Source organism: Fonsecaea pedrosoi (genome assembly GCF_000835455.1).
Source record: "Fonsecaea pedrosoi CBS 271.37 unplaced genomic scaffold supercont1.5, whole genome shotgun sequence".
NCBI classification, from domain to species: domain Eukaryota; kingdom Fungi; phylum Ascomycota; class Eurotiomycetes; order Chaetothyriales; family Herpotrichiellaceae; genus Fonsecaea; species Fonsecaea pedrosoi.
Window position 1 is genome coordinate 3,494,619 of NW_013550611.1, and position 13,393 is coordinate 3,508,011.

Sequence of the window (13,393 nt, forward strand, 5' to 3'; positions counted from 1 at the left end):
TATCGTGGTAGAGGTCATCACAATACTATACCTAGTATGGAGAGCAGGTTAGCGATTGACGTTGATCGGAAAGTGCACCCACCTGGGTGCCCACTAAACTAAACTAAACATCTCAGTTGCTGGCGGGGTGGGAAGGAAGCCTGCGCCCACAAGCCTGCGCCCGCTAATCCGTCTTCCACCACTCACCGACTCACCAAACTCACCACCAGGGCAACCCAAATCTCCACTGGTAGCCTCGTCTTTCCGAACCATTATTTGATCCAGCATTCCTCTACATCTTCGACAACCAGCTCCAACATGGCCAATGGTGTATCAGAATGCACTCTTCATATAGACAGTCTCCAAATGAGATCGAGCACGGATGAACGGTCATCATGGTATCCCAAAGCAGAGCTGGCGAGCTTGCACCGGATCGACTCAGCGAACCTTCACACCACAGTCCCTTCCAGCCTTCAGTGTCTGGCAGAGCCTCACCACTTCTACCCACCGATCAGACGGCAGCAGCCCGGCATCCGTCAGAGGCTGCTCAGGACGAACCTACATTGCAACAAACTCCAAATCACTCTTTGAAGACGCCGGTTCCAGATGGCTCAACCGCCAGCCGCCTCTTCCACCCCGAAGCTTCTCTCGTCTTGGTTGGGATCAGGGCATCTGGAAAGCGATCTCTGGGTTTAATTGCAGCCACCGCTCTCGGGCGACGATTCGTGACTGAAGACCACTATTTCCAGACCGTCAATGGTATGTCGAGACAAGACTATCTCAAAATCCATGGCAGTGAGCAGTTCCATCGACAAGACATCGAGACTTCTAAGCGCATGCTGGAGGACAACAGATTCCGATGTGTAATCGATTGCGGCCTCGGAAGTCTCACAAGTGGGCTCCAAGAATATCTGAGACGGTTCAGCCAGAAAAACCCCGTTGTGTTCGTGTTAAGGGACATGGAACAAATCAAGGCAACTCTCAAACTAGACGATCGAGCTACTAAGCTGCTCGATCAGGGCAACGCGACCCATCGAAAATGCTCGAATTTCGACTTCTATAACCTCGAAGATGATTCTATGAATGGCTCTGCGGATATGGACATGGCAGCAGACCGCACGTCGCCAAACTACTCCTTCAAACTCAGAAATGCTCAAGCCGATTTTTCATCGTTTGTTCGATTCATTACCGGTTGTTCCTTGCCAGACCCGACTGTGCTATCCCCGTTCTCACTGGACGGACCGGTGGAATCGCGGACCTATTCCCATGCACTGCTCATAAAATCCTCAGACTTCACTGAGGGACGAGTGGACTTTGGCGCTCTGGAAGCTGCTGGCGATGTATTGGAGATCTTTGTTGACCAGTGGCAGTCAGACACCCCGAGGATGCTAAGCAAGATGGTGGCGACCGCTAGGAGAGTCTTGACCGTCCCTATTCTTCTGTCTGCCAGTCGTGGACTTTCCGCATCCCACACGACGGAGATCTATGTGGCAGTTCTATTGCAGGGACTTCGACTCGGAGTTCAGTACATCTCTATAGATCTTGACCTAGACCCCGGCCACATAAATCATCTCGAACTCGTCAAGGGCCATACCAAGCTGATCGGCAACTATAGCTACTACTCCTCCAAGGACAAGAACTGGATGGATCCAAATTTGCAAAATGTGTACACCAGGGCGCTCGACCTCAAGTTTGATATGGTTCGAATTCTCGAGGTTCCCACGTCACGCCAGGAGAATGACGCGGCGATTTGGTTTGCTGAACAATTGAAGCAACTTCCCGGGCCTCGACTTGTTACAATAATCTACAACGTCGGATTTCTGGGTCGAACTTCTCAAATCCTGAACCCTGTGTTGACAGCCGTTACTCACCCGAGTCTTCCCAATGCCGAAAAGCAACCCTTCTGGCCTCAACTATCCTCCAAACAGATCATCAGTGCTCTGTTTGACAGCTTTGTCTTCGACCCTCTTCAATTCTATGTTGTTGGAGCCAACGTCTTGGGATCTTTGTCGCCAGCAATGCATAATGCAGGCTACAGCTTACTTGGCTTGAAACATCGGTATAGCACCAAAACCATCATGACTCGGGCGGATATTGATTTGCTTGCGAAGGATGACGCTTTGGGTGGTTTGAGTGTGGTGCAGCCATACAAGGTCAAGCTACTTCCTCACATGCATGCACTGAGCGGGCACGCCAAAGCCATAGGGGCGCTCAACACCCTAATTCCTCTCCGGCAACAACCCGAAGGGCCTCAAGGGGTTATACCATCGCTAGACATACAGGCCCAGCTGAGAAATCGTGCGGGCAGAATCGTTGGTTGGTTTGGGGATAACACTGATTTTATCAGCATAATGATCTGTGTCAGCAGAAGCCTGTCTCCACGCAATGCCATCCAGCCAAAGACCACCTGCTTGATCATTGGCGCTGGAGGGATGGCGAGAGCTGCCGTTTATGCTATGCTGCAATTGGGCTGCAAGCACATATTTGTATACAACAGGACTGTCTCCAACACACAAGCTTTGGCTCGCCACTTTAACGACTGGACCCGGTCCCAGATGGACAGGGTCACCTCACCAACTGCCCCAGAGCCAGTACAAGTCGTCGAACACATCACCGACCCTTGGCCGACAGGATTTGCGCCTCCAACGATCGTGGTGTCGTGTGTCACTCAGGAGGTCCTGGACGGGAAACCAGGCGCCAACTTTGAAATGCCAGAGCAGTGGCTGACGTCGCCCAGTGGCGGAGTCGTCGTCGAAATGGCTTACATGACAAGGGAGACGCCACTGACGAAGCAAATCAAGCGGTTTCGAGATTCGACCCAGAGACCCTGGGTCCTGGTCGACGGCATCGAAGCCCTGATCGAGCAAGCCGTCGGCCAGTTTGAATTGATGACCGGGCGGAAAGCGCCTAAGCGGTGCATGGCGGAGGCCGCTCGAGCTGCTATTCGCAATAATGCAGCGACATATCGCTATGGTGAGGAGGAGGGGGACGAGGAGGAAATGGAAATGGAACTGGAAGAATAAGAAGAAAATTGGGGTTGACTATACCGAGTACATCTACGTGAATACACATGTCGACACGAGATACTCAGCATCGGCATCCATATCAGCAGGACAGGACCGGAAGGGGAGACAAGCCATCTGCAATGCCATTTGAAATGGCAATGGCAAGGCCAGGGCAAAGGAAAGGAACAGAAAGATGGCCTAAGATATGAAATATATATACAAATCTTTTATTCCACGTCTCATGTTCTCAGTCTCTCTCTCTCTCCTCTCCCTCCATCGAGACTTCTGGCGTGATTGGGAAAAAGAGACGCCGCATGCGCTGGAAAGATGAACGAGTCACTCAGCCTTCTTCTTCAACTTGTTATGCTCCTACCACTCAGGGATCAAGATTAAGATCAAGATCCAGATCAACCTCGACTCTCCCTGCCATCACGATCACGATCGGAACCTTGTCCAATTTGCAACCCTTCGTCTTTCCTCTTTCGAGACATAGATCAGTCTGACTGACTGACTGACTGACTGACTGACTGACTGACTGACCAACTCTAACCCCCCAGCATATCATTTTTCAAAAAAAAAAATTTATTGTCCCGGTGCGATGAGCAGGCCCTTCTTGGACGAGTCGGGCTCCCATCCACCAGCTAGCGACTCGCCACCGGCGACCTGCGAGTACTCTTTAATGCGGGCTTCAAGCTGGGGTCGGAAATGGCGGATGAGACCTTGGATAGGCCACGCGAAGGCCTCGCCCAGGGCTGTAAAACACAGTGATTAGATCAGCATCCATATTCTTATCCAGGTCCATGACCGTGCCCATTAGAGGAGTAATAACGAGGAAAAGGCTTACCGCAAATACTGTGTCCCTCGACTTGCTTGGTGAGTTCTTGGATCATGTCAATCTCTCTCGCTCTGGCCTGACCCTTTTCGAATCTCTCCATAATCTTCGCGGTCCACGCGCTGCCCTCTCGACAGGGGGTGCACTGGCCGCAACTCTCGTGCTTGTAAAATGCGCTCAGTCTGGCAATCATCCTCACCACGTCGGCAGACTTATCCATGACAATCACCGCCGCAGTGCCCAGACCGGATTGGCTGTCCTTCAACGCATCAAAGTCCATCAATTGATCGTCACAGACGTGCTTAGGTAGAATGGGTGTCGATGAGCCACCAGGGATGATGGCTTGCAAGTTATCCCAGCCGCCGCGAACACCGCCGCAGTGCTTCTCAATCAGTTCCCGGAGAGGAATAGACATCTCTTCCTCAACGGTGCAAGGGTTATTGACGTGTCCAGATATACAAAACAGCTTAGTGCCTTGGTTACGCTCGCGGCCAAAGCCGGCAAACCATTTCGCACCCCGTCGAGCGATGGTGGGGCAAACTGACACTGTTTCGACGTTCGTGACGGTAGAAGGACATCCGAAAAGACCGACGGCTGCAGGGAAGGGCGGCTTGAGACGAGGCTTTCCGGCTTTTCCTTCAAGCGATTCGATGAGCGAAGTCTCCTCTCCGCATACATATGCTCCCATGCCTCGGTGCAGGTAGACATCAAAGTCGTATCCTGACCCGCAGGCATTCTTGCCAATCAACCCTTCTTTGTATGCCTCTTGAATAGCGCGCTGGAGAACAGTGGCCTCGTGATAGAATTCGCCTCGGATGTAAATGTACGCTGCGGTGGCGTTCATGGCGCGACCAACCACCAAGCACCCCTCGACGAGTTTGTGCGGATCTTTGCGCATGATTTCTCGATCTTTGCAAGTCCCCGGCTCACCCTCGTCAGCGTTGACGACCAGGTACCGGGGTTTCTTGTCGTTTTCCCAACCCTTGAAGTTCATAAACGACTATCATTCATGCCCTCGGTTAGCAATCCATCTGCGCATATCACTGTTCCAGGGCCGAAGAGCCTTACAAATTTCAGCCCGCTGGGAAATCCCGCACCGCCTCTCCCTCTCAGACCCGAAGCTTTGATCTCATTGATCAACCAATCGTGGCCCTTGAGCAGGATCTCCTTGGTCTTGTACCAGTCGCCATATTTCATGGCGCTCTTCAAGTCCGTGCCATGGTGGCCGTAGAGGTTCTGAAATATCCTATCTTGGTCCTTCAGACCGCCATAGCGTCTCTGCTGGGGTTGTCCTTCTTGAACGGTGGCGTAGGTTCGGCGGGAATGGAGAGTGGAGGAGCTGGCGGCGGCGGCGATTGACGAGTTGGCTGACCGTGAAGCGGTGTTGGACGCCGCGCGGGCCACGTTTCGGGCGGCTGACGACCGGACGATCATTTTGGGGAGGATGTGAGGACGACGATACACTCCAACGAGTGTGCGGCGGGAAGGGGGAAGGGAGGAGGCGAGGACGTCGGAGGTGGAGAGTTAGAGTGCGTCAACTACGAAATCAATGTTGAAGTCTTCGATATTGAGCTCCGCTGATTGGTCGGAAGCTTTCCTCGTCATAGATGCCTCTGGTGCGGCCATACTTCGGCTTTATACAAATACAGCCTTGCGCAGCCTCGCCCTCCCACCTTGACAGCAAGTACGTACGAGTATCTCAGCTATGGAATGTCTCGTTCATGAAAAGGTCGTAATCATCAAAAATGCCAAAGCCTTACCCGAGCTGCCTCTGCGCCATACAAGTGGCTCCCAAGGTGACAACGCAAGTGGCATTGTCGCAGACCTGCCCCGAATACAGTGCCACCAGTAGCATGCCAGAGGACCCTAGAACTGCTGCCAGTAAATCAAAAGCGATATGCCATCTCCGGCGCCCTTGGAATCTTCCTCTGCGAGATACGAGGGAACAATGACTTTCTCTTCTTCCATGACATTCCATCCCCAACATATCCCCTCTGGTTTCAGCCATCGTTTGACGCTCGACTCGACCGCTATGGTTGGAGACAAAGCAGCTCGTGCCGCGAGTAGGTCCATCAGCTCTGACGGGGGTTCCTCTCCGGGTGCCCAAGGTCCAGGGCTCGGTACATACGCCCAAGAGTCACTGTCCGGAGGATACCATGCGGTCAGCTGTTTGACCCATTCGGTGATTCTGTGTGGGAATTTGACGCCGTGGGCATATTCGCTGTATAGCGCCGAAAGAGTGACTGCAAGTCCGCTTCTAGTTAAGCTCGTTGGGTTCGAACCGCCAGATGACCCCTTACCATCGGCATTGCTCTGAAGTTGTTGACTCAACGTAGCCAAACATTTTCGGACACATTCGGAATTAGGAATCATCTCGATCAGGCCGTCCAGATTAAGAAGCTCAAAGGGGCGAGTGAGCCGGGCGTGTCTTTTGGTCAGGTGTCTCATATTCGCCAGGGCAGAAAGTGAAACTTGGCCTTGCATCCTGGTCAACATTTGTTCGGCTTCATCGGTCCCTTTGATGGCGCTTTTCAGCACAAAATTGCAGAGCGCCACGGCTGTTTCGACGATTTCCAATTGACTCTCCCGATAAACCCGGGCGTTCTGTTGCATTGCATTGGCGGGCTCCAGACCAGCAATGGTTCGTCGGGGATCAGTGGTTCTCAACCTTTCAGCACGAGCATTACATTCTCTCAGAAGTTGGCTCAAGGTCTCCAATATGATGCGGCGGTCCGAAAAGCGAGGCTTGTCTGCGAGACAGTAACTCATCAACGACTGATTTCTCGTCGCCATGCTCTGCATTTCGCGGTCGTTGGCGCACAGAATGGAAATACTGTCCAACAAGTCAAACGAGAAGAGTGACGATTCCAGCGCGTGGGCTGACGTCGACTCAGGATGTTGGTGGTTGAATAAGAAACATCTCCTCTCAGGATCTGATCTGATGTCCTGTTTCCATGTCCGGCGGGCCACATCCAACGGCGATCCAGGCGGCGCTTTGATGCTGACGACAAGATGATCGAACGGGTTGTTTTGGATCGTGAAGCCATACGCCAGAAGAAGACCCTCGTTGTCTCGGGGACCGTAGTTGTTGCAAAGCTCCTTCCCAGACTCGTAGGTCTCAAGGATCTGTAGCCCGACAAAATGGTACTGGGCTTGCCATTCAACCTGCGCGGCGGGTTTGTGATTGAGGAGGTCGAGGAGTGGAAGTAGCACTGCGAAGCGGTCTCCAAAGAGCTTGACGAGGTCGTAAGGCGTTGTTCGGCGATGGATGGTGGCGAGATCCGCGGGACGAGTAGCATCGAGCACCTGTGAGGTGAAGGAACGGCTCCCAAAAATGGTGGCCGCCCAACGGAAGCGAGGCCTAGGTCTTGTGTAAGTGATAGCGGAGGGGGGAGAAGCAGTCCACGCCCACGTACCATGTGTATGATTCATTCAGCGCATTGGGCCACCCTAGTTCCTTTAAATGGGCCAACCCTTTCAGATACATGTCTTCCCATTTAGCAGCTTGCGTGGAGAATCCGCCTTTGAGGTTGGTCCCCTCCAGCCACACAACATCGGCCTCCTCCTCGAATTGCATCGTGGTGATGTCCTCCACCGTGGGCAATGTCGCAATGTAAGGAGCCCACCAGGACTGCTCCCCAAGGATCAGTTGCTCCATCAGAAAAAAAGCCTGGAGAGACTCGGGTCTCCTCGAGTGGGTGTCTAGGAAAGGCCCAGGAAAACTCGTCCCATGATTTGAAAAGGGATGAATGTCAAAGGCATTGAGCACTGACAAGGTGATGGGCATCGGGCAACTCGCAACTCGCGTTCCGCTCACGAGGGAATGCCCTTCAGCGACGACAGCATGGTATCCTTTGCGGGAGCTGAAGGCGATCTGAGCGTGCGGGTGCAAGTATCCATCGTTCTCGAGCACCCAATCAACAAGGCGTTGATGGTTGCGAAAAATGTCTGTTTGTGCCGTGTCCTCATCGTTCATGCGCAGCGGAGGTGTAGAACTCTGGGGGATCTTGTCGATGACATCCTGATTTAAGGTAGTCTCATCAGGCTCCATGTTGTGTGCTCAGTGTATTTGTCTTGACGTCAAAGAAGGCGATATCAAATTGTCTCGGTGTGCGACTTTCCAGCCAAAAAGGAGAAAAATCTTGTCAATCATGAGACAGCAAAAAAGTGAAAAAAAAATAAGAAATAAGAAATATTAATATAACTGTACGTATTTCAGCAGGGAACCATGATAATAGCAGAAGTAATAGGTGTTTGTGTAACAGCTGAAAAGTGCAAGAGGTCACAATGGAATGTTTGATTGACGGTGAACAAATAGATTAGAAGTGAGGCAAAACTGCGCGCAATGGTTGTGTGGTGGCTACAATGAGCGACAAGAGGAAGAACAAGTGACACAACCTTCTTTGTAGCTATTCGCCAGAAGTCTATGATCCACCTCGAGGACGCGACGAGGTGATAGGATGACAGGGATATGTGTAGTTGATGTTGAAGACACCGGGGAATAGAAGTTTTTATATATCTGTAGTATACAAGGCACGGACTGGGTGGGGGATGGAGCGTGCAAGCAAGGCGGCGATGGCAATCAATGGCAATGGCAATGGGACTGAGGAATGAAAGAATAGGAGCTCACAGCATTAATACTGCTATCCAATTCTCGAAAAAAAGTATTGTAGAAGTGATCTGTGTAACATTTATCGACCGTGTTCCAGGGAATGCATACGAGACAAGACAGACTTGAACGTCTCTCCCTCTACCCACGATCCAGAGAGGTTTAGGGAGTGTCTGGTCCTTTGAATCAAATCCACTATTTCGCCACATGCAGACTGACGGAACCATGCGTGCCATGTTGTTGTCGGGAATCTCCATATAATGTCGCCTTTCTCCAATTTGTAGGAAGAGTGGAAGAGAACCATAGGCGATGCACGAGCGGACAAGTCCTTATATCTCGTCTTCGCCTCTTGCCCTCGTATCATTCGGAGGAGATGAACCCAATCAACAACCAGCGAGAGGGGAGGAGCTTCCGACGAAACAAAAGGAAAAGAAATAATCGTCTCCATGTGTGTCTTGTGTGTTGTAGATGATCAACTAAACCGCCCATGTCCCTTGTCACGTCCTGTTTTGACCTTGGTCGGAATCTAGGACTGCGATTGATCACAAGATCATCTCAGGCGTGCATATTTTCCTCATCTTCTATTTCAAGATCCTTTACTTCTTTCAACCCGGGAAGGTCTAGCAGGTGGGTGAAGGGTCGGACGATCAGAAAGATGGCTGTAAATGGAACTCACGCGGTGAACGGCATCAATGGTACTCGATCAAAGCATGACATATCTAGCTTGAAAGTCAATCAATCACGATTGATGGACGCCATCCACAGTGGCTGCAAGTATGGCGCTGCTCATCGATATGGAGAGTAAGTGTACAAGTCCCCAATCGCCCGACAGAGGAGTGGTCCTGATCTAGTGCTCTACCAGTGACCCTGTCGAGACTGGAATGGCAAGGCTCAGTCTCAACGATGCGGATAAGGAGGTTCGAGACTGGTTTATGGGTGTCGCCCAGTCCTTGAATTGCAAGATAAGCGTTGACCAAATGGGAAATATGTTCGCTGTGAGGCCAGGGAAGAACTCAAAAGCCCCTCCGATCATGATGGGCTCACATCTCGATACTCAACCGACCGGCGGGAGATATGACGGTATCTTGGGCGTCACTTCTGGGATTGAAGTCCTCAGGGTCTTGCACGAAAACAATGTCGAGACCGAAGGAAGTATTGGAGTGGTGAACTGGACCAACGAAGAGGGAGCGCGCTTTCCCATGATGGCCGTGTCGTCTGGCGTCTGGGCTGAGGCTGTCCCTCTGGAAACAGCTTGGAATCTGCCCGAGGTGTCGCCTGGAGAGGATGGACACCGCAAGACAATGAAGCAAGAACTCGAAAGAATCGGATATCTTGGATCGCAACCCGCATCATACAAAGCATTTCCCATAGCAGCGCACTTCGAAGTCCACATCGAGCAAGGTCCCATATTGGAGGCAGAGAAAAGGAGAGTCGGAGTGGTCAAAGGTCAGTAACTGCTGAACATGTTAGCAGATTCCCGGCCTGACTGTGACAGGGGTGCAAGCGTTCAAATGGTTTGAAATCACGGTCAAGGGCCGAGATACCCACGCCGGAACCACCCCTTTCACTGCTAGGATGGACTCCATGCTATGCGCTGCGAAGCTGATTGTCGAGTCCAACGCCGTTGCAAAGAAACTCGGGGGTCTTGCGACAACTGGCATTCTGAACCAACAACCTGGGTCAATCAACACTATGGCTCACACAGTGACCTTCACGTTGGATATTCGACACACCGAGGACGCCAAACTCGCCGAGATCGAGGAGACATGTCGATCTGCGTTTGCGAGGATCGCAGAGAAAGAGAGCGAGAAAGGCTGCAAAGTGGAATGGAAGGAATTGGTGGATAGTCCAGCAGTCAACTTTCACACCGACTGTATCGCTGCCGTCGAAGCAAGCGCCAAAGAGGTCTGTCAAGACCTTCCCATGACCGCTGACGATGGACAATTGTGGAAATATATGATCAGTGGTGCTGGTCATGACAGCTGTTACACCAACCGTCGATGTCCCACAAGCATGATCTTCACCGTCACCAAGGACGGAATCAGCCACAATCCAAAGGAATACTGCAGCCCGGAAGACTGGTAAGTCCGTTGTCTTTGCTTCACCTCGTCACTTGCTGACAATCCGCCAGCGCCATTGGTGCCCAAGTACTGCTCGGTGCGGTGCTGAGGTATGACAAATTGCGAGCCGACAGAGGAGATCTCGCCTGAAGCCGGACACAGCAGAAGAGGAGACGGTCAAAAGACAGCTCGAAGTGGGGGATGGTGCCGAGTTGTAGCATTCTTGAAAAGATATTGCTCTACTGGTTCTGTTGGCCGATCTTGTTGTCCCGAAATTGCCCATAGCCTCGCTCGTAGTGTCCCAGTTGTGCGCCTGTTGTATCAATGAAAATCTGTTATACAGTGTCCTCTATCACTGCCGGGCCCTGCTGAATACAGCTTCCGCCATTAAGACGACACAGGTAATTCCAGACTACCGTGAATGCGGACGGGAGTCCGGTCACTCAGCCTCACCGTCTCGGAGGCTTGACCTTGTCAGCCTTCTTCTCATCCTTAAGGCGCCTCAGTGTCGGACGTCCGACTTTATGCTCTGGCTTCTTCCCGTCCAGCTTTTCCACCTCTTTCTCCCATTTGGTAAAGTAGTATCTCATTTCGTCTTCGCAGTCACGCCTGTCGCTTTCTCTGCATCCTTTGAGATTCACCACCAAATCCCCCTCCTGCCACATGCTGTCGTGAGTGCGTGTGAGTCCCGTCGATGGGTCTTTCGACGGTGGTGTGGCGTAGTTGTAGGAGTTGATCCAGCGTTGCTCGATGAGCACCAGCTTGGCCAAGACTGTGGGGTGCCATTGGACTAGGTGCTCGAGGGCGTGGTTCTCAGCCTTTTGAAATGCATAAGCACGGTATAAAGGATCAAACCAGGCATCCAAGAAGTAATGGGCCCAATTGTCTGGCGTTTTTGTGCTGAAGGGGGTATTGCGGAGGATGAACGAAGTATGGGCGAGGTTGTCCATATCTTGAGACAGAATTAGATGTGTGCGAGAAGGCTTGAGATGAGAGAAGGTATGGATAACTGAGTCTGGCGGCACGACAGGAATGTCCTTGAGCATCAACGACTCGAGCGGTTGAAGGACGTGGGATTCTAAGGAGACTGAAGGATTCGTGATGAAGGCGTCGGCGGACAAGGACCAGAAAAAGGTGCTCGTGGCATGCTCAGTCAATGCATGTCGCATTGCTGGTATCATCGACCAGGATAAGGGGGAAGGGTCCACGAGGTTGAAGTAGGTCGTCGTGTTGGTATAGAAGTTCTTGTATCCTGGATCGCAATCAGTTTACCATGTTCCAGTGTCTCCATTCACGCAAGTTTTACCATGTCTCCTGGCGTAATCATCTCGATTTGCCTTGACTATCCGCACATAATCTTCGCTCATTGTCGCATTGTCGAACACCGTGACGATGACAATGTCTTGGGGCCCTTCAATCGACGTTGCACCATCGTCATGTCCTCCTGTTAAATCGAGTGATAGAATGAACCGCACGACAAGGTACACTGTCAATATCCCTAGCACGATGTAGGCGCCCACTTGGAATTGCTTGCGCCGTCTCTGAGCTGCCGCAGTCAAATTACTGTTTCGAACGTAGGGAGGAGGATGGGATGTTTTGCGCGGGGGCAGCGCGAAGTGCATGTTGAGGTGCCTTGGGCCAAATCGAGAGGTGAAGTCTCAAGAAGTTGCTCCGCAGGCCATTGTTTGTGCTCACATAATTGAAGTGAGGTCGCTGCGGCGGAAGAAGTGGTAGGGAGAAGTTCCCAAGGAGTTGGTTCGAGGTACTCGCTCCACATTCTCCAATACCAGCCTCGTCAGCTCAGCCTTGTACCCTCGTAGCCTCGTAGCCTTGCAGCCCTGCAGCCTTACGACGCCACAACTAATCTACTTGCGTCCCTTGACAGAGAACTACGAATAATCTAGATTGAATAAACACAAGACCAACGTTTTCTTGAGTAGCTGACCATAAGGACGAGCCGAATTTGGTTCATCTCTGGGGTAAACTAATCTTGCTCTCGAGATTCCCAGTTAAAGTGAAATTACTCTGATCACATCTCCCTCTCTGACGCCAGCCCTCAGCTAATTCCCTTCAGCGTCACACCCGTGACTGTCATAAAGTTGCCTCAGTCCATCTGGCATTGCAGAATGCGTGCAGGGCCTGAAATCTCCCTGCTTCCTTCTCGAATCCGGATGGCAGCCTGTATTTGATAATGTCGTTTTGCAAACTGCGAAGGCGCGCTTGATTGGTATCACGGATGTAGCTTCAGGTTATGGACAATTCATGAATTGCCAGATAACCTCCGAATTTGACGTGACTTTGTAACTGATTGTGACGGGCACCGTGAGATCGGCACCATCGTGGATGTTGAGAAGATGTAAGGTGGCCGGTTCTTGGGTCTGATCGCGTGCGAAATCCGAAGGTGCATTGAGAACGAACTTGATGTCAAGAGAACCATAGCCCTCAGGGTCTGTTGGCTCGGGAGTCCCAGGACAGGTGTAGACAATATTGACGTCCTTCGATGTCTTGCCACCGTTGGCTGTGTTCGTGATGTACTTGTAGACAAGATTGCAATAGTTACTGGTCTTGGCCTCGTCTCCGCGGTTCTTCACATTGATGTTCGCCTCATACGTCAAACCGCACTCCGGGCCGGCCATGTCAGGGTCGATGTTGAAGGTGAGAAGATCGTCATCGAGTGGGAGGTCCAAAATCGTTTCGTTACGGGCGACCAGGGCAGCTTCGAGGTGAGCCGGGATCGCGTGGGCTATGAGCAGGAAGGAAGTCATCATTCCGAGAATGAGCTTTTTGTTGACAACCATTTTGGATTCGAGTCCAACGTGGGACTAAGATGAAGGGCGAAGATCGATTCCGTCCTGTTGGGTTTGGTCGAGAGGAGGAAGATGTTGCATGGGCCACGAGAAATTTGTAC

The 13,393-nt window shown here is 51.7% G+C and overlaps 6 protein-coding genes across 6 annotated transcripts; 2 read left to right on the plus strand and 4 right to left on the minus strand.

Moving 5' to 3' along the window:
- Positions 1 to 374: 374 nt before the first annotated feature.
- On the plus strand, positions 375 to 3,002 carry Z517_08740 (uncharacterized protein; the record flags this gene model as incomplete). The annotated part of the gene is made up of 1 exon (XM_013427255.1): positions 375 to 3,002. One exon carries the CDS (start codon positions 375 to 377, stop codon positions 3,000 to 3,002), a length of 2,628 nt encoding a protein of 875 aa, XP_013282709.1.
- A 564-nt stretch (positions 3,003 to 3,566) lies between these two features.
- Positions 3,567 to 5,250, minus strand: Z517_08741 (NADH-ubiquinone oxidoreductase 51 kDa subunit, mitochondrial; the record flags this gene model as incomplete). Its single annotated transcript, XM_013427256.1, has 3 exons — positions 3,567 to 3,736; positions 3,829 to 4,816; positions 4,885 to 5,250. The coding sequence occupies 3 exons, from the start codon at positions 5,248 to 5,250 to the stop codon at positions 3,567 to 3,569; spliced, it is 1,524 nt and encodes a 507-aa protein (XP_013282710.1).
- A 432-nt stretch (positions 5,251 to 5,682) lies between these two features.
- On the minus strand, positions 5,683 to 7,867 carry Z517_08742 (uncharacterized protein; the record flags this gene model as incomplete). The annotated part of the gene is made up of 2 exons (XM_013427257.1): positions 5,683 to 7,177; positions 7,233 to 7,867. The coding sequence occupies 2 exons, from the start codon at positions 7,865 to 7,867 to the stop codon at positions 5,683 to 5,685; spliced, it is 2,130 nt and encodes a 709-aa protein (XP_013282711.1).
- Positions 7,868 to 9,080: 1,213 nt separating this feature from the next.
- On the plus strand, positions 9,081 to 10,635 carry Z517_08743 (uncharacterized protein; the record flags this gene model as incomplete). The annotated part of the gene is made up of 4 exons (XM_013427258.1): positions 9,081 to 9,226; positions 9,288 to 9,871; positions 9,921 to 10,506; positions 10,557 to 10,635. 4 exons carry the CDS (start codon positions 9,081 to 9,083, stop codon positions 10,633 to 10,635), a joined length of 1,395 nt encoding a protein of 464 aa, XP_013282712.1.
- Positions 10,636 to 10,934: 299 nt separating this feature from the next.
- Z517_08744 (uncharacterized protein) lies at positions 10,935 to 12,107 on the minus strand (the record flags this gene model as incomplete). The annotated part of the gene is made up of 2 exons (XM_013427259.1): positions 10,935 to 11,737; positions 11,792 to 12,107. The coding sequence occupies 2 exons, from the start codon at positions 12,105 to 12,107 to the stop codon at positions 10,935 to 10,937; spliced, it is 1,119 nt and encodes a 372-aa protein (XP_013282713.1).
- Positions 12,108 to 12,734: 627 nt separating this feature from the next.
- Positions 12,735 to 13,283, minus strand: Z517_08745 (uncharacterized protein; the record flags this gene model as incomplete). The annotated part of the gene is made up of 1 exon (XM_013427260.1): positions 12,735 to 13,283. One exon carries the CDS (start codon positions 13,281 to 13,283, stop codon positions 12,735 to 12,737), a length of 549 nt encoding a protein of 182 aa, XP_013282714.1.
- Between the last annotated feature and the right edge of the window lie 110 nt (positions 13,284 to 13,393).